This window comes from Fragaria vesca, linkage group LG5, assembly GCF_000184155.1.
Source record: "Fragaria vesca subsp. vesca linkage group LG5, FraVesHawaii_1.0, whole genome shotgun sequence".
Taxonomy (NCBI): Eukaryota; Viridiplantae; Streptophyta; class Magnoliopsida; order Rosales; family Rosaceae; genus Fragaria; species Fragaria vesca.
Window position 1 is genome coordinate 14,934,533 of NC_020495.1, and position 20,284 is coordinate 14,954,816.

The following is a 20,284-nucleotide window of genomic DNA, read 5'->3' on the forward strand; positions in this document are numbered from 1 at the left end:
TGGAGAGTGCAGACTGTATCACTCAAGGCGAGGTTTGATTATGCAAGCAATGATGACCGCCAATCACATGTTTATCTTATTGGCAAGTGTGGTACATAAAGCTTCAGCATGTTTGCAAGCAATTATAGATGATATTTCAAAGTTGTGGCATAGGCGGTTTGGGCACTTGAGCTACAAAGGTCTGCGTACTTTACAGTACAAAGAGATGGTCAAGGGGCTTCCATGTTTCAAGGCTGCAACAAGAACTTGTACTGAGTGCTTGGTGGGCAAGCAACACAGGAAGATCATTCCGAAAAAGAGTCAGTGGAGAGCGAGTCACAAATTGCAGCTTATACATGCTGATCTTTGCGGTCCAATAACAACATGCTCTAACAGTGGCAAGAGGTACATTTTGACATTATCGATGACTATAGTCGAAAAGTGTGGGTGTATTTTTTGTTTGAAAAGTCTGAAGCATTTGCAACTTTCAAAGTTTACAAAAGTCTAGTTAAGAAGGAGTCCAATGCATTGATATGTTGTCTACGTACTGATAAAGGGAGAGAATTTACCTCTAATGAATTCAATGAGTTTTGTAAAGTTAATGGTATTAGCAGGTAGTTGACGGCATCTTATACCCCACAACAGAACGGGGTAGCTGAACGCAAAAACCGAACCATTATGAATGTGGTAAGGTGTTTGATCTATGATAAACAAGTGCCCAAACAATTATGGCCAGAAGCCGCAAGGTGGCCTGCTCATGTCATTAATCGAAATCCTACGCTGGTGATTAAGGACAAGACACCGGAAGAGATGTGGAGTGGAGTGAAGCCTAAAGTATACTACTTTAGGGTTTTTGGATGCCTTGCTCATGTTCATGTGCCGGACCAAAAAAGAAAGAAGCTAGATGATAAGAGTATTCAATGTGTGCTTCTTAGAGTCAGCGAGGAGTCCAAAGCCTATAGATTGTATGGTCCAATTGCAAGGAAAATTATTGTGAGCAGGGATGTAATTTTTGAAGAAGACAAGAGTTGGAATTGGGGGAGGACAGATGAAGAGGTTAAGCTCGATGTACTTGATTGGGGAGATGCTGACTGTGTAGATGGTGATCATGATTTCAGTGACTCTGATGAGAGTGAAGGAAGTGTAGAAGAAGAAGAAGACCAAACTGAAACACCTCCTCGAGTTGATTTGGATGAAGGTAGTGGGCAAAGTTCATCTGATGATAGGTCGAGCTCACTTGGAAAAAGAGTTGGAAAAGCACTTGATTGGATGAAAGATTATGTAAGCGGGGAGGGTCTATCTGGAGGAGAATCTCTAAACCTTGCCTTGTTCATTTCACAAGAAGATCCAACCTGCTATGAAGAGGCTGCAAAGAGTGAGAAGTGGAGGAATGCAATGGATTTGGAGATAGAAGCTATTGTGAAGAATGAAACTTGGGAGTTGGTAAATCTGCCAGTTGGTGCAAAGAAGATTGGTGTCAAATGGGTGTACAAAACTAAGCTTAACGAAGCAGGAGAAGTTGACAAATACAAAGTGAGATTGGTGGCTAAGAGCTATGCGCAACAGCAAGGAATTGACTATAATGAAGTTTTCGCTCCGGTGGCAAAATGGGACACTATTCGAATGGTGCTAGCTCTAGCTGCACAAAATGGATAGGATGTATATCAACTCGACGTAAAGAGTGTATTTCTTCATGGTGAGTTGAATGAGAATGTTTATGTGGAGCAGCCTTTGGGGTATGTTCGGAAGGGTGAAGAAGAGAAGGTCTACAAACTTAAGAATGAGCTTTATGGATTGAAGCAAGCGCCACATGCATGGTACAATAGAATTGAAGCTTACTTTGTCAAAGAGGGTTTTGAACGATGCAATTATGAGCACACTCTTTTTGTCAAAACAGAAGATGGAGGTAAGAGGTTTCTTATTGTGAGTCTGTATGTTGATGACTTAATCTTTACTGGGAATGATGCATGCATGTTTGAAAGCTTTAAGAGTTCCATGAAGGTTGAGTTCGACATGACAGACTTAGGGAAGATGAAGTACTTCCTTGGAGTCGAAGTTATGCAAAGGTCAGAAGGTATCTACTTGAATTAAAGGAGGTATGCTTGTGAGTTGACTAAGAGATTTGGATTATGTAATGGCAACTCAGTGAAGACTATGTTGCATGCAATAAATAATAAAACTCTTAACTCATAAACTGACAAATACTGAAATACGCGACTTGTCAGGACCCACCCCGAATTTCACCCTGAAATTCGAAGTAAACCCTGCGGGGACCACCTCCAAAGGAAATTCTACTGAAAATTCGGCATAAACTCCCTTAAAAATGAACAACCCTTCCTAAACAAAACACCTGTAAACACTTCTAAAAGTTTCAACTCCAACCTTATAAACTCTTGAAGCCTTCGTGCTCCTCACAAATCACAACACCTCCCAATTTATTTACTAAACTAAATATAAACCCACAACTAACATTCATAGGTTCATAGTAACTCTATTAGAGGAGAAATGAACTAGAAATATATAGGAGTAAATGCTTGTGACACCCTGTAGTTTACACCTAAAATCAGTTTTGTCCCTCACTTTTTTTTTTAAACTGGTATACCCCTATACTTTGAATTCTCGACTGATTTACCCTTTTCTCAGCTGGTTATGACTGTGACATGCTCATTAACAATGCTTGTGAGAGCTTCAATGGTTGGGTTTTGAGAGCAAGGTCTAAGCCCCCTATTACTATGTTAGAAGAGATAAGAGTGAAGGGTTATTTAGACTGTTAATGAGCATGTCACAGTCATAATCAGCTGGGAAAAGGGCAAATCAGTCGAGAATTCAAAGTATAGGGGTATACCAGTTTAAAAAAAGTGACGGACAAAACTGATTTTAGGTGTAAACTATAGGGTGTCACAAGTATTTACTCCAAATATATATATATATATATGAGCGGAAGTTATACTATTGACTATGCATCGCCTCCATGTACGCCCAACCTCAACTATGCAATCTTACAAACTGGGCATTTTTAAAACGAAGAGCGCAAGGGAAAACATTCGAAAACATTAGAGTGAGTGGATAAAAGTAAATTTAAAAGAAACGAGCAATAAATATCTTTATGCTTTGCAAATTAAATTTCCAAAGAAAAACGAATGCATGCCTCAAGCGATAAAACTTTCAATTCATAAAATATCGAGCCTCTCAAGCTCTAAAATATATGTATGTATTTACACACGTCCATACTCCATATATAAATTTGAAGGATTTAAAATAATTTTTATAGGGCTACTACGCTTTACGCTTGCGTCTAACGCTCACGTCACGCCATAATGCGGTGATACACTACGCCATTAAGGTGGACAGACGGGTGTATAAATATGTGTCCATACCCCCTATCTGAATTAAACACTCATATAGAGCTACTACGCTCGCGTCTAATGCTCACGTCACACCATAATGCGGTTATATACTACGCCATTAAGGTAGACAAACACATATAGCTAGCTAGCATTTATATACATACTCTCCTCATAACAATATAAATTTATATTTACCAAAAAATCTCATTTTCGGTAACTCTCCAAAAGAAATAAAATCTTCAAATTAAAATGACGTCAAATGCTCCAACAAAAGAAATTGTTCAATAATAAACCATTGCATGCATATTATTTAAAACTAAAGTCCACTCACAACTTTAGGCATAAGCTCGACGAAATCCAAATCGCCACTCAAGTGAGGTCTCCTCGAATCCTGGCATAATAACCATGCTTAGGACCAAACTTCAATTTCAAAAAAAAAAACTTAAATATATAACTCAAAACTCTTCCGTCTAACCCACTACCCTTTCTAGGGTTAAGCTTATCGGATTCATGCCATACTCCACCCGCAGCCTCATTTCATTTATTTCAACATTCTAAAACAATAATAAGGGAAATCCAATGGTCGAATTTTACCCCATTAACCGCTAAATTCACCAATCTTTGAAAAATCTCAAACCTATCCAAAACTCCTCAAAAAATTCCAAACTTTACATCAATAGACTCCCGTTAATACAACAAATAAAAAAAAACCCTGAAAACCACTTCAAGCGGCGACCTCCAATGCCTACCAAATTTTAACACTATCTTCCTCTCAACCCGCTCTATAACTTTCCTAACTAGCACAAAGTCAAATTTCAAGCTTAACTAGGTCAATCGAACCAAAACACACAAAAAAACCCTTGAAATTCAACTCAACGATTCTCCTTTCCTAGTCCAAGAAGGAGTGAATTCTTTTGAGTGGTTGATGCACAGAAGCATAGCTTCCAAAGGAGCCAAGCGGCTTTGGCTATGGCGGCCGGAGGAGGGAGTTTCGGCGAAAGGGCAGTCGGGTTCTCAAGGGAAGTTTCTCCCAATTGGCGACGCTACACGCTCGGTCACCAACCGAGGAAGGGAGAGGGGGCGGCGGCGGTTCGATCGGGACAGGAGCGGCAGCCCGGCTATGCCGGACGGCGTCGGTCGGAGACGAAGAAGATCCAGCAGGGAGAGAGAGAGAGAGAGAGCGTCGGGAGGGAAGAGAGAGGAGAGAGAAGAAAAGTGTTAGGCTTTTCTCAACCGGTTCCTCACCCAATCCAATAAAAACCCAACTTCAAAATAACACCCCAAAAATAGTACCTTAATAAAAATTACCTTTTTACTAGCTAAAGTTTACCCTTTTTACCGTCTTCAAATATTTCTCCTACGAATAATTTCTTCGAAATAATCATCTCTCAAAACATCTCTAAGGACCTTTGAAACTATAAACTCATTGACGAAGACGGTAAAACTCTTATTAATACCAAGCTAGTAAACATGATAAAAATTTAAGAGTCGGGATATGACACACGACTATCCCCACTAGTCTCCAAAACTTTATGATATGAGCCTCTCAGGCTATAGTATATAAGTATGTATTTACACATGTCTATACCCCCTATATGGATTTTTTAGGGATTTAAGAGTTCTTATAGGGCTACTACGTTTGCGTCCCACGCTCACGTCACACCATAATGGTGGCGGTTATTCGCTGTACCATTATGGCGGAAAGACGGGTGTATATACGTGCCCATACCCCCTATATGATTTCCTACATTCATATAGGGCTACTACGCTTGTGTCCCAAGCTCACGTCACACCATAATGATGTCTAATCGCTACACCATTATAGCAGAAAGACACGTATGACTAGCTAGCATTTATATACATACAATCCTTATCAATATAAATATATATCCACCGAAAATCCTATTTTCGGTATCTCTCCGACTTAATAAAAATTGCCAATTTAATCATGACGTCATATGTTCCAATAAAAAGAAACTATTCAACAACAATCCATTGCATGTAAATAGTTTAAAACAAAAATTTACTCATTGATTTAGGCCTAAGCCTGATATCGATCCGAGGTCTCTTCAGCTCGAGCTTCCTCACGTCCTGTTCAAAAGATTTAATCAAGTTCCCAACTAAAAATTCGACACTTATATAAATAGGCAAGAATAAAAGTGAGTCTTATACAACGCTTGTCCTTGCCCAACTTCTCCATTCTTAATGCAATAAGGCCCGAACTTCACCACAAGCATCGACAGCCTTAAAACAACTTTCTAAAGTTTAATCAACGATATTATACGTGTTCCGGAACATGATAAATTTTCCTACATATAATGTAATAAGTAAAATCCAGCAATCATAGTGACCCCTCTCCATTTGAACAATCCGATCTTCTTAACCATGCATGAAAATTCAAGACCCGGCCTCGAATTTTCTGGCCAATAATGCCTTCTAATTATTGAAGAAAAAATATCTTAGGTGCTATATATAAATTGGATAACGAGCTTCCTCATTCTCCCAAAATAAAGAAATGTTCGTCTTTCTGGTTAAAGAAGATGCTCGTAATTTCCTTTTGTTGTCATATTTCTATAGTCCGATACCAAAACACCAAATCTTCCCTTCCTAAATACGTCTTTGATGGTTCATATTACGGTATATAAGCATCATATCTCACTTATTGCAAACTTGGGTATTCTTTTTGTGATATTTTCGACAACCTAAATATTTTTTTTGTCCTTATACAGAGGTCGTTGCAAAGGATAATCAAGCAGCTTTCACCCTTCTCTTTACAGCACCTTTCAGGGACTATACCATCATAAAGTTTCAGATACTTCACCTGAAGGGGCAAGGATGGTCAAAGCCATAGAGAAGATAGTAGGGGCTATACAAGTCTCGACTGTCGGAAATCGATATCACACAAGGTTATTTCCCATTTTTAGTTCAATGAAGGAAGCTGAGTAATTAAATTGACATCACATTCAGTTAAAGAACATGATTTCCTGTAAAAGGAGGCTAGAGGTGGAAGCGTAACAGAAAGAATTAAAAATAGGATCCTTAAAAATATTGCATCTGCGTATCCATAGCAATAACTTAGCTTGCCAGACATGACTACCAAGTCTACAACGATTAGAAAGGCGATTCACAAAAGAATCTATTGGAAAGGGATAGTCTAGTTCTAACATATAGTAGGTAATAGTTCGTAAAGGCATGCGGTAAATAAATACTTTTTTACACCTGACAGGCAGTTAGAATGGGATGGTAGAAGGTATACTCACTACAACCAGAAGGTATACTTGACAAGGGAGCAGTCTCTTCATCAACTTTCTTGGCCACCAAAAGGATCCCTCACAAAATTGCAAATCAAATGGCCAGCTGTTTCATCAATTAATAAAATATACAAGAAAAATTCCTGGTTAGGTTTAACTAAATCTCAAGGAGCTCGCATGAATACAATAAGATTCTGGTGAGCTCAATCTTTAAAACCTTCAGCTGAGGACAGTCGATGTTCCTTCATGAAAGAGAGAGAGAAGTATTAACAAACAATACTCAAAATATATGTTGCTACTATTGCAGAACGGATTATGCTGCTAGGAAGCATATATAAGCCCAATCAAAAATTCACAATAAACAAATCAAACAAGTGACAAGAATATTACCACAGTCATGAAGAGTCCGTTTCACTCATCACAAATGCTTGAATAAGAGACTGTGCAGCATGAGTTTGTTCTGGTGTTCCTGATATTATAATCAAAGTTTCCTTTGCTGCAGGTAGAGGCTCAGTAATTGTAATTTTCGCATCCGAAATCTGAAATGTAGGTCATGTTAAAAATGCTAGTGCTGCGCATCAGAGAATGATATTACTAAAATAAATAGTATAAATATAACATATAATCAAAATAGATGATGCCATTAATACACTTTCAACAAATTACAAAACTCAAATTCATCTGCAATCAAAACCAAGGAATAAAACTTCTTTCTTTGATAGTTTCCTTCAAGTTAAACTAGCCAGAAACCATCAGAATATGTCCATTCATATCCGAGAATAAAAAAATACATAATTTTTTATGTAATGGCACCCAAACAAGGCAAGTATATACAATATATCAACAGATACAATGAAATATGGAGGGAGTAAATTTTGTAAGAATGGAGTCGTCCAAATGTTTCAGATAAGATTTACAATTACTAACAACCAACTCCTCGTATCTGATCTACGAGGAACCAGTTTTACTCTCTCGAGTTGAGATAACCATTCTAAGAGATCATCAACTTCCAGTCATTTCGGTTTCTTTGAAACCCAAAAACTTTAAGAGAGAGACAGAGTTAACACCCATTCTGGATCAAATAAGGCTTCAAGAAAATCTGTACAGACGAGGAAACTCTCCCTGACCCATCTCTTTTTCCAAACCTTTTCCCCCATTGCCCATCATAAAACTACAATATGCAGTACAACAGATATCTGATAGATCTTTGAACCTTGAGGCACAGTATTCGAATCCCAGCCATTTGCTTGCCAATAGCAGGAATATGAAACAGAGAGAAAATAATTTGGCAAACTGCTCATCATTGATTGAATCAAATCAAATATGCCCCCTCTCTTTAGAAATGCCTTTATCCAACCTTCTAGCTTCCTATCCATTTTACCCACTACATGATCCCAGGAACTCATGCCCTAAAATTCTGTACCAAAGGCAGCACCAAATATATCAAGTCCTCAACTGTTCCTACTTGTGTGTCAAAATTTCAACCAACAAAAAGAACACAAACCATTTAGAGAATAGCCAAGTTCTGGTTCCACCTACTCCACATCCCAGAATTTTGGCCAACTCCTCAACTGTTCCTACTTGAGTGTTAATCAGAGCCATTAAATACTTCTCCCTAATAATTTTCAACCCAGGGAATACACAATTAGCAAAGTTTTGGTTCTGCTGGGAGAGAAAGATGAAAAATTTCTACTTCTATCCCACACTCATACCTTCTATCAAATGCCTCTCTCTAGTTCTACCCACCATTGCACTCGAACTATCAACAACCAAAGTGAATAAGAAAGGAGGTAACAAATCTCCCTGACTTAGTCCTCGTGAAGCCCCAAACTAACATTTCAAGCATCCTCCCATCCATTACCCCCAAACAATCCAAACCCCCTCTCCAATGTAAAATCTATAAAATCCCAGTCCACATGAGTATGCTTCTTTTATTTTATTTATTTTTCATTTTTCTGAAAACGTCCACATGAGTAGGCTTTTTCCATAACAATTTTGAAGACAAGACCTTCATTCTTTTTTTTTCTCACCTCCTTCACCGCCTCATAATGTATCCAATTTGTCCAAAAGTCCCTTGAGTATGAGAAATTGCTTCCCATATAAGTTCTATCAATTTTGGAACACAAACTTCAAGTTGGACAAACTTGATACAAGACTTACTGGTCTGAACTCCACAGCATTACTTCTTTTCGGAATATCATATAGAGTCGGTTGCTGCATTACAATCCAATTTCCGAAAAATTTATCATAAACTTTCATCAAGTGAACCCTCCTCACATCCCAACATCTTAGATAAACAGCCATACAAAAGCCATCAGGCTGGGGTGGACTTCTCCTTAAAACAATCAACCACATCAACTAGTGCTTTCTGATGATTATTGTCATCAGTGATTCTACACAGGGATGAACTTGAACAAAGCATTCCTCCATTTACATGATGTATATGCAATCAGAAACAGTGACTGCCACTTGCAGTCTTATGGCCTTAGAAATAAAGTAATGAAGGACCACTGTCAACTAATCTTAGTCAGGTGTAAGCTTCATTTGACTGAGCAGAAGAGCAATACCTCTGTCGGAAAAAAAAAAAAAAAAAAAAAGGAAACGATAAAGTTTCCTAGTCATCAATTTATATTCTTCCAAAAAGACCCTTGATTGTCATATTTACTTTCATTTTCAAGTTGTATCCCCATAGCCCTCAATCTACTACATAGTATTAACCCATGCTTCTTTAACGCAAAATTACCAACATCGCTTATATTATAGAATGTACCTGACGGATTTGTTTCAGGCATTCACCATCTTCTCCATTTATTATAGGAATAAGGGAACTAGGAACTACAGCTTCAATAGTGGTACTGGTAATTATTGCTGGTTGGCTTCCTCCAAACCCAGGAATCCTTCTTTGCGGAGCTCCAGCAAAGTTGGGCAAACCCATTGGACCACTACCCTCCAGAAGTCCCTGTGGACCAGCATAGGATACAAAAGTAAAATCAGTAGTTGACATCATGTTGTCTTCTTCTTTTTTTCTTTTCCTTTTTACTTTTCTTTGCTATATAAAGGCTGTGCAATTCTCTTTATCACAAATATTTAATTACATTTAAGTATATTCACAACTTTTGCTTAAAAGAAACAAATTTCATTAGACACAAAAAAGTACAACGGAAGACAAGGAGTCAGTTGAAGAGCATCAAGGTCAACAAGAAACCTCTAAAGGTAAACAGCACAAGAAACAATAAAGTCAAAGAAAAGACACAGCAGCACACCATCAGAGAGCCATCCCAGAATTCTAAAGAAACCAACACTAAAGGAAACCCGGAACCAAACTCTGTGACCTAAAAGATCCACTTCCCAGAAAAGGCTCCTATTCTTTCAACCCAAATTTGGACAAGGGCCATCATGGCAGATCTTCCCAAAGTAACATCTTATCCCGACCAAAAAACTTAATACCAAAACATCGCACAAGGCTGGGTTATCCCAGCTCAGATTTAGACCCATTCATATTATTCACAATTTGTATCTCCCGTTTCAAGATATCATTCAGCTCACAATGTTTTTTCAAGCATATAGTTACTCCATATGCAACTACTATAAGATGCATTATTTTGAAACAACCCTATATAACAACATAACAAAAGTTCACACAAGGTATACAAGGTAATGTATACCCACTTCCAGTCCTATGCTAGGGCTTTTGATTTAGTCACTCTAGTCCCTTATTTTATCTCACAATCCAAGCCGGCTTTAAGTTTCCAAACGTTATGACGTGTCTGATGAGGGTCTCCTTAAAATTATGAATGTGAGCGCTAGAGTAATAACAAAATGCTGTGAAAGTAAAATTATAAAATAAAAAGTAGACAACAATAAATAATCATTAACAAAGTGTAATGTCTGTATATATGGTATACTGCAGAGACTAATAGTGAAAAAATTCATAAGACACAATGAGGAAATGTTTAAAAGAGGGGAAGGTGGATTTTGGTAAGGAAAAGGAATTAGCAAAATTTTGAAATATAGGAGAAAGAAAGAGAGAAAGAAAGGATTTTATTTGTCCAGTTTGCTAACTTAATTTTTTGTTCACTAGTTTCAATTTGTTTTTCATTATTTCTACAAGGTTAGTGATTCTTTATCATTTTTAGTTCACTCCGGAATCCACGTAAGCAAAATATTTGGGTCTGGACTCGACACGTCAGGGCAACCTTAAATTGCAGGATCAGTGAAATCAACTAAACTAAAGCCAGAAGAGGACTGTGCAAGCCAGCGTATACTACAGGGAAGAAAACAGCAACAACCAACAACAAACAATATTTGGTTTTGTTCAGCAAAACTTGTACCAAGATTGTCATTATAAAACTTACGTACCTGAGAACCCCAAGGTCTTCTTTCAGATAAATGCAGAGGATGGAAACCACCATGTGGTGCGAGACCACCAACAGTATCAAACTTATGAAATGATGGGCCGAAGTTAGAATGCATTCTTGGAGGTGAGAAGCCCCTCCTCAAATATGATCGAAAAGAAGGTTGATCCGAAAATGCAGGATTTGGAGGATAACTTAAAGAAGGAAATGTATCTTGAAAGAAATGATGCTGCAACCTACTGGTGATCTGCAGAAGAGCATCATTCACAGCTTCAAGTTCTCCATTCATCTGTCATCACAGTAGTATAGATGGTGAGTAGGAAAAAGAATAAGGTTCCAGATAGTTAAAAGGAGCACTTAGTAGTTGAAAGCAAACATAAAATCGCAACTGACATTGTAGTAGCCACATGCAGAAGTCTGCATGTACTTTACATCTTTACCATAACTAACCCCCAGAAAACGAAATGAACAACTACAGATATGATTACTGCATAAAGAGATATGTACAGCCTCTTCAAACTCATCAAAAAAATATAGAGACATAGTTAAGAAAAAATAAACCATGCATGAACTAAGGCAAAAACACCTGAATAACTTCTTCCTCATCTGAAACACATTTGGGAATTTGATCCTTCCCCAATATTCGTATATTAGCATGAGATGACTTTCTCATTTCAGTTATGATGGCACCACCCTTGCCAAGGAGACAACCAATTTGATTGGAGGAAATAAGAAGCCTGGCTGTCGCGGGCTGTTCCTTGGTAATAGGTACTGCCCTCACCATCCTATCATGCACGCGAAGGACAGCATCTTGCAGAGCTGATATCCTATCGTCTGGGTACTGCAACATTTAATTTATTATCAATTGCTTATCTTGTGTTCATTTGCACGTGTGATTGTGTGCATGTTTTTTTTTGTTGGTCTACAATTAAGTCAATTATAGATATAAGACATGTACCCAGACAAAAGAGTAAGACAAGATCATACCGCAGGACCAGATACAACTATAACACGGTCCTCTGAGTCGGAGACACCATCCATAACCTTGATTTCACAGCCTGTTTCTTGCTTAAGTGCCCTAATAATCGTTCCACCCTTTCCAATTACACCTCCTACTCTCTCTTCTTGGCATAATAAGCGAAAATTCAGGACTTCCTGTGAAGAGTTCACCCTACCAGGGATGCCAGAAACATGAACCTTTGGGATCGGTGGATGAGCAGCATCCACAATATCAGCAGCCCGATCGCTACAAGGTGTTCTTTGAGACCGCTCTGGTGGTGGAGTTACTTCTGGTCTTGGAGAAGGTTGAGATGACGGCCATGTGGAGCCATGAAGGGAAGAGGCACTAGCACGAGGCAGATTATCCAAAAGCTGCTGAGTAACAGAATCAAGAGCTTTCCTGACTGCATCAACTTCCCCAGTAATCTGCAACAGAATCATGATATATAATGTCCATACAAACATCAAGAACATGGACCAAATGTCAAATAGAACTTCGTAGCACACTTAATGAAAGGACCCAGGGCAGCATTTTTCATCTTTTTTTTATTTATGAGTTTGCCCTTAGTTGTTCACAAAGTCACTGGGTATTGCCAGCGATATTATATCACCTGAGACATCAATGTTGTTTCATGCTGGAAGCAGTCTATAATCTCTGGTGGCAGAAACTCATTACATATATCTAATCAGTGACTTAACCATACAGACCGAACATAAGCTCTTTAACATGTTATATAGTTACCTGAATTAAATCATAGGAAGCTGGTGTACACAATGGAAGTTTATCTCTAGGAACGATCCGAATTTGCGCCCCACTCTCAGACGCCATCTGCTTGATCACACCACCACCTATTCCCAAAATGCATCCTATTTGATTCGACAGAACCAGCAACCTCAAAACAATCGCCAAAGACTTCTTTCCATCTTGCTCCCCACCATCAGTCTCTCTTTCCCCTTCCATCATTCTCTCAAACACAAGCTGCAGAGCCTTCTTGACAGAAGCAGGAGCTACATTCTCTCGTTCCGAATCATCAGTCTCACCATCTTCATTCTCCTTGCTCTCCTCACTTCCAATGACAATAACTCTTTCGTCGCAGCCCGGTACAGCTTCCTCAACTCTCACCTTCACCAGAGTCTCCTGATGTATTTTGTCTATGTCACCAGTAACACAACCAATTTTGGACTCCGGGCAAAGTACCCGAAAAACAGCATTGCCAGAGGAGGCCTTGGTTGGTTGATCATCACCATCAGACTTGAGCATCTTCCCTTTCCCATTCGACTCCGAAAGGTCCTCTTCATGTGGTCTCTTAGATGGTGTCAATGCAGCACACATGGCTATTCAAAACCAAAACCAAAGCTCGATTCTTCGAAACTGCGAAAAATTCAGAAAAACAAAATCAATACTTGCAGTAATCTACTTCAATTGTAGATTAGCGGAAGATGATTGAATACAAGACTGCGGTAACCCCTTAGCGAATTTTCTGTGATGTTAATCACAGAGAACACCAAGAAAAGAGAAAACAAAAAGGAAACAAGGACGAAGAAGGTTGTAGATATTAGGGTTTTACCTGGAATGTAAAGTTGAAGAGGGTCAGAAGTGTGGGTGTCTGGAGAAGAGGAGTTTAGGGATTTCACAAGGGAGAAGAGGGAACACTGGTGTCTGCTATTGCTCTTTTTTTTTTTTATAGTTTTGTTGTCTGTAAACGTGGGTCTTATATTTTTCGATTCTAGATACCTAGAAATTGTGTGATAAGATTGGTTTAATGGAATCTCCATGTCGAGTGTTATGGAATCTCCATGTGAGTGTTGACTTTTACCAGTGGCAAAGGTTAACTTTCTCCTAATCAGGGGTTTCAGGTTAATAATAGACATACAACAAAGATAATATGATATTTTGTTGAGATTATATCGTCGAAGTGTTTCAAGTGTTGGCCGGATGGAGTGTGTCGTTAATTTGCTAATATAACTGAGGAATCTTGTTGTAACATAGTTTTGAAAAGATCCTCAAAATACAAAAAATATGTTTGATCAAAGTCTCTAAAAAAGAGCAACCGGAAAGAAGCTACTCTTTCTAGAGCAGGGGAGACGATGTTTTTGAATTCTAACCTGGAATAAGGTGTGTACTCCAAACGAATGGGGGCGGGAGATGGTGTTTCCTACTGTTTTCAACAATGTTATCCTTGCGAAACTTGGAAAGCGATAACAAGTTATAGTTGCTCAAAATTAGTTAGAAAACGTTCATTCTTTGATTTGAAAGAGCAAACTAATCACTTGTTTGCTTAGAAAAGAGTTTTGGATTCTCGAGAAATTATTATTTCTTGAAGGGTATAAGATTACGGGAGTTTAATCCCTTCACACTTCCACAATGCATGTTTAATAACACTTTCAAGGGTATAAGATCTAGAAAAAGACATGCTGCCGCAGACATCCTGTTGAAATTCCAACTCATGAGTATCCGTAAAAACTACAATGCCTCCAGTGGAATGACTTGACTAGAAAATCTACAAATCCTGTTTAACATCATTTTCATTACCATCATACCCATCACTGTGAACTTTTGCCTTTGGAACAATTTGAAGCCTATCATTTCTAAATAACTATGACATGTTTATGGTTCAAGGAATAGAGCAGCCGCTGTTGACAGAAGACGACCACAAGTGCCTGCACTTCATGACAGCTCACTTTATCGGAGACCATGCTCCCATACGCTGCAGAAGCATGCTAAAGTTTCCGAGCTCTGTGGTTAAAGTTGGAAGAGCAAGGAGGAAACCTGAAATTCCGACTACAGCTGTGCCATTGCTGTGTTATCTTCTTAATCTTTATTCTTGTTTAACAAATTTTTGTTTCTGATATCTGGGTTCGTGTATGCATCAGATCGATCTCCATGAGGACAATGCCCAATTGATATGATCCATTTGCAAAAACCTTAAGGTGGAACTAGTATTTCCATTGATAGCTAGTCACATGTTTTATATCCTGGTTGATTTTTCTACGGAGCTGCTAGGTTCATATCTACCACTCCCATATATCATATATCTTAATTTTCTCAGCTCAAATGAAATTTTGCTTTTCACGAAAAGTGAAGGTCCTGTTCTAATTTTGTTATAAAAATGTTAAACAGCGATTCATTATACTAATACGCTGTGCTATACCTACACTGATAATACTTTGCCTGCTACATCGCAGAGCAAACCAAACAGTATGAAATGCACTTAGAAACCAAACCAGAAAAACTTGCAAAGACAAAACCAGCTGTTGGGACTCAAATTTCCAAGTTTACAGCAGCTCCTATAAGGCTATAACATAGGAGGACCAATGCCAACAGAACAACAACACTTAAACAAAAATAGGCAACAGCTAGAGCGGTGCACAATGCACAAATCAAACCAGTGTAGTACTCATTTCAAAAAGTCAAAGGCAGAAATAGAGAAATTGAGTCATCGATTGATAATGACTTCCAAGGCAGCAAAATAATAATGATCTTTTATTAAAGATACTACACAAGTCACCAATGACATCCATAGTCCTTGAAAATAACATAGCAAGTGATAGGAGAAAGAATTCTCAAAACTGTATGAAAGCCTAGAAATAACTAAAATTGCCTAACACGTAGAAGCGCTCACCAACAGCAGCTTAACACTCGGTTTGCTCCCTCAGCCTCCTGATTGTGCTCCTAACTATAACAGCAGCAGCCGTGCTGAAGAAGAAGAAAATAAACCACATTAGTTGATTACTTTAACAGAACATCAAACAGAGATTGGACATAAGTAAAAGTATAGGAATATTACTTCAAGGTGTAGGCACCACCGGCCTTCACTTTGTCACAGTCCTTGCATCCCCCAATGCCAACAGCCTTCCTCTTCACAGAAAACTACAATAAAGACAAAAGATTTAATCACCTCTACTTTGAGAGTAAAACAGTGAAGTTTTGCAAAAATAAAGCTGCAATACCTTGCTACAGAATCCACATGAATACTTGCTATGCTGACTGACATACATCTTCCTAGTCTGCGTAACCATAACGGACACCTAATATAACAGAAAAAAGACTAAGCGAGAAAGTCTAGTGCAAATCATAGATAAGTTCAAATGCAGTAAACGAGAAATTGATTCATCGATTTATAATTGGATTTTTGATAAATATTCCATTGCACAACAACCAAATGTATATATATGCAAGGCAGGTCCTAAAGTAGCCATTCCGCATTCCTCCAAAGGCCTTGCTAGGTAGCATCACTTCTATCATCTATACAAGAGACAGAATCAGGCAACACAAATTTGGCAAGAAAATATCTATTCTACCTTCCTAATGAAGATGAACTTGACCTCAACCTCTTCCTAGTTGGAAAGGCCTATGTCCAACCAAAATACAAACAATAACCATACAAGGCAGATTTCAATGTTTTGAGTTGATAGTTAACAGAAAAGCAGTTGTTTCTATTTGCAAATAATACATGTAATAAAGAATTAAGCATCCATACACTTTCCAACAAAAACATGGGATTTCCCAAGTAGGCATTACGAAACAACTGTCATTTACATAATAAAGATAAAATAAATGACAAGAGAAGGAACATTGCACTAACCAGAAGTTAATCTGAATCTGAGGATGTTTGAGTGTGAGGATTCAATTCCATTATCATTTTAGATAGTGTCTCCCCCATGTCTTCTGATTCATCCTTTGTGAATCCCCAACACCTAAGTAACTCTGCCCCAGGTCCTCCTCTGGCAATCCCAAACTTGCGAAGATCTCCCAACCTATTTTCCAAAAATGGCAGGACGGCACTGCTAGACCGTAGTCTAGCTGCCATAGGGATGGAATGGACATCAAGTGATCCCTTTGATGAGGAACCAATATCTAGGGTGCCCAGAAGCTCACCATGTTGGCCAACACGGTTCCCGAAGATTGAGGGAAAAGGTAAAGGTATTGGCAGAGGACATTGAGCCACTGATAGATGGCTAAAGATTGGCCTTGTTATTGCATGCTCATAAGCCACGTGTACCATACTTTTTACTTCATTAATTGATGCTTGCTGGCCTCCTGTTGAACAAACCAACCAATCAGAATAATTAAGCTCCAGTCCTAAAAAAATCCCAGTAAAAAATTTCATGATTTCTCCCAATACACATTTCATTGGGTCTTGGACAAATTGTTCAACATGTTTCAGAGAGTGCCAAACAGAGACAAGCCTGACATATTCTGATGTTTTCTCCTAAGAAATACAGTCCAAGGCTTCAAGCACAAAAACAGTTCTTTGTAACACAATTTCTATAGAAGACTTATTACGATGCTTTAAGGTCTCTCAAACTTCTAGGTAGATTTTCTAACAGCATTTGACAGATTCAGTTTCTAGATATTTTTGAATCCACTCAACCAAGTCGCATATGCACATGCAACTTAATGCCTACAGCATGAACTAAATTGCATGTGCAAACACCATGATCATGAACGATGTTTCAGAAGCACCATTATCAAGTATCCAGACTTAGCATGCTACAGAATTCCTAGGAGATCGATGAAAAAGATAATAAATATAACCAATGTATTGAAAGCTCAGAAACAGTACCTGTTCCAAGGGCGCCGAGGACAATCATGGATTCTACTGACTGTAAGTCTTCAACATGCTCTGAAACCTCTGGTGTCAGTGGCTGCAAGTTCCAAAGAAAAGTTTGTTCGACCTGGTTTCCTGGATTTTACCATGCAAAATAATTAACCAAATTCATTGCTAATTACTGACATGACAAGCAACCGAAATAATATAAGCTAAAGAAGGTGCTGGCATTGCAGCATCCAGAATAGCGACCATATTCTGTCTAGCTTGCCCTGATAGGATTTGCACAACCTCATTAACAGTCAAAGCACCAGAAGCATAAGTTGAGTCTGCACTGGGCCCAAGTGGTTCCATTCGGAAAGGCATGCTGACAGAATGTAGGGTAGCAGCATACATTGCACTGCAGTGATAAGGCTTTTCATCTTTAATGCAGAGGAGCCTTGATGCTTTGCCTATGAAATCAAGTTGACAGAAGATTAACATACAAGAAGTGTAAGAGAAGCTAAAAGAGTATCGACTGTACGACTAAACTTTTGTTCAAAAAAAATTTACAACCTAGCCTCCATGTTATGTTTAGTATATACTTGTCTTACGCTGATTAATGGGATGAAATACTTTTCGAAGAGGAAAAATAAAAGCTCCAGAAACATAATGTTAGAGCAACAGCATGTGATACTAACCTCCATATTAAGTTTAGTAAATAATTGTCTTATGCTGTTTAATGGGATGACACACTTTTCAAAGAGGAAAAATAAAAGCTCCAGAAACATAATGCTAGAGCAACAGCATGTGAGACAGAACAGTCTCGAGAAATAGACACATGCAATGCATCTTACTTTTACTCAGTGAAGGTAGCCCGACTGGAACAATCAGTTTACATAAAGAAGATAGCCTTGAAAATGAAACCGCATCATGAAGCTTCTTGCTGACTCTATGCTTTTGGCTCATGGAATCTATCGCAGAGCAAGGACCCCATACAGCATAGAGCAACACAGGAACATTTGTGTATTCATCTGCAATACTCTCCAGAAAATCAACTGCTATCGGAGAGAAACCTCCTGAGTCATCAACAATGAACTGGAAACCCTGTCAAAATACACCAAGATACAGACTTTATATATTCAATTCATATTGAAATTATTTTGGTGAGTGGCTTATACAAGGCACTATCCAAATTTCATGATGAAACTAGGACTCTACTATATGTACTAAAGCTACTGTTCATGATCTCAATGCCAATAAAGATGTCCCAAGTCAATATTAACCTACACTAAACTGGCCATCAACAAACATGAATCCATCAAACCAGGGAATGAATTTTACATATGAATTTACCTGAATATGGTCACACTCTTCTATGAAAAAGCGAAGTCTGTCACTCATTTCTTCTCCATGTAAACCCCCAGAAAAGGAATCCCTTCCAATCCCATAATTGTCAAATTTGTAAGCATCCATCACAGTCCACTTAACTCATAAACTCTGGGGATGATAGTGGGCTTTTGAATAGTCAGTCCAGTATTGAACATCATTTTCTAACTCTTCCACAATGTCTCTGTCAGAAACTTCTTTTTGAGAACCATTCTGCACACCACTGACACCATTTTCAACAGTAAAAGAATTCTCCTGCTCTTCCTGGTACAAACTTTGCAAGAACAAATTTCTCCGATGCAGTTCAGAGGCTTGAGTAGATACATTATCATCCCTGCACATTGGTCTAGAGACAATAAATTCATCTACAACTAAACGAAAGATATACATGTAATAAACAACTCAACATAAACGAAAATCCAAAGAAAGGGCCTCACCATGTCATAACTCTTGATGGTACAGATGAACCCCCATTATACACAGTTCCAGATGAACTCATAGACCCAAGGAACCTGCCACAACCCCAAATAAATCAATCATTGTAATTTCCACACATTCTAAACTACAGAAGCCACAAACCCAAATCAAGCAGGCAATCAAAATCCAATCTTTATAACTTCTACACATATTAGACTACACTATACACAAAACTCAAATCCACTGAGCAATAAAAATTCAATCTTTACAATCTCCACACATTCTAGACCACTAAACACACAAACCAAGTCAAGTATAACTACCTTGAAGGTTGACAGAGAGCAGCCGAGGAGTATAAGTAGGAACACCCTGTTGATTTCAATGTACAACTATCAAAGTAAACCAAACTGAAAACCTAAAAATGGTAATAAAAGAAAATGGCCAAAAAGCTTGAGAAGATTAGCACACACCTGGTGAGTTTCACCATAGCGGTAGAAAACATCCATGTTCAAAGCCTGGTTCTTGAACACTGCATCTGCTTCTGGGTCTTCCGCACTCAAGTAGCTCATTCTACAAGCAACATAAGACCATGAATAAGAATGTGCACAAGAAATTTGAGAGTGGAGAGTTTGTGGGTGTTTGAGTAAGTGTACCTGGAAGTTCCAGAAATGAGAGCCCACAAAGTTTGCGAAGCCTCCAACTTGGAGGGTGACGATTTCCCTCATAGCTTAAGACTGTCAAAAGAAAATGGAATTTGGAGCCAAAAAAGTAAGCAGTTTGTTGTGGGTGAGACTACTAACTAAAAGTAAGCAGTCTTTTGATCTAGGCTTTTTGACACAATCAATTTGTTCCCCAGACATTGTGAGAAATACAACAACACATCATTTTCTATAGATTGTGTTGATAAATACAAGAAAACAACATTCAGAAGAATACAGTCCCAAAGAACAATTCAGTACTTCAACTTTGACATATGGAGGGAACAATTCAGTAATTCAATTGAAAGCAAGCCTATT

At 38.4% G+C, this 20,284-nt stretch overlaps 2 protein-coding genes and 1 pseudogene across 2 annotated transcripts; all 3 read right to left on the reverse strand.

Moving 5' to 3' along the window:
- Window positions 1-6,347: 6,347 nt before the first annotated feature.
- On the reverse strand, window positions 6,348-13,563 carry LOC101307590 (KH domain-containing protein At4g18375-like). The gene is made up of 8 exons (XM_004299799.1): window positions 13,500-13,563; window positions 12,674-13,303; window positions 11,920-12,357; window positions 11,519-11,773; window positions 10,937-11,221; window positions 9,348-9,536; window positions 6,968-7,116; window positions 6,348-6,819 (listed from the first exon to the last, which is right to left on the reverse strand). The coding sequence occupies exons 2-7, from the start codon at window positions 13,262-13,264 to the stop codon at window positions 6,973-6,975; spliced, it is 1,902 nt and encodes a 633-aa protein (XP_004299847.1). The 5' UTR covers window positions 13,265-13,303; window positions 13,500-13,563; the 3' UTR covers window positions 6,348-6,819; window positions 6,968-6,972.
- A 2,001-nt stretch (window positions 13,564-15,564) lies between these two features.
- Window positions 15,565-15,951, reverse strand: LOC101315440 (60S ribosomal protein L37a-like). The gene is made up of 3 exons (XM_004301394.1): window positions 15,883-15,951; window positions 15,720-15,802; window positions 15,565-15,628 (listed from the first exon to the last, which is right to left on the reverse strand). Exons 1-3 carry the CDS (start codon window positions 15,949-15,951, stop codon window positions 15,565-15,567), a joined length of 216 nt encoding a protein of 71 aa, XP_004301442.1.
- Window positions 15,952-16,523: 572 nt separating this feature from the next.
- Window positions 16,524-19,993, reverse strand: LOC101307889 (annotated as a pseudogene).
- Between the last annotated feature and the right edge of the window lie 291 nt (window positions 19,994-20,284).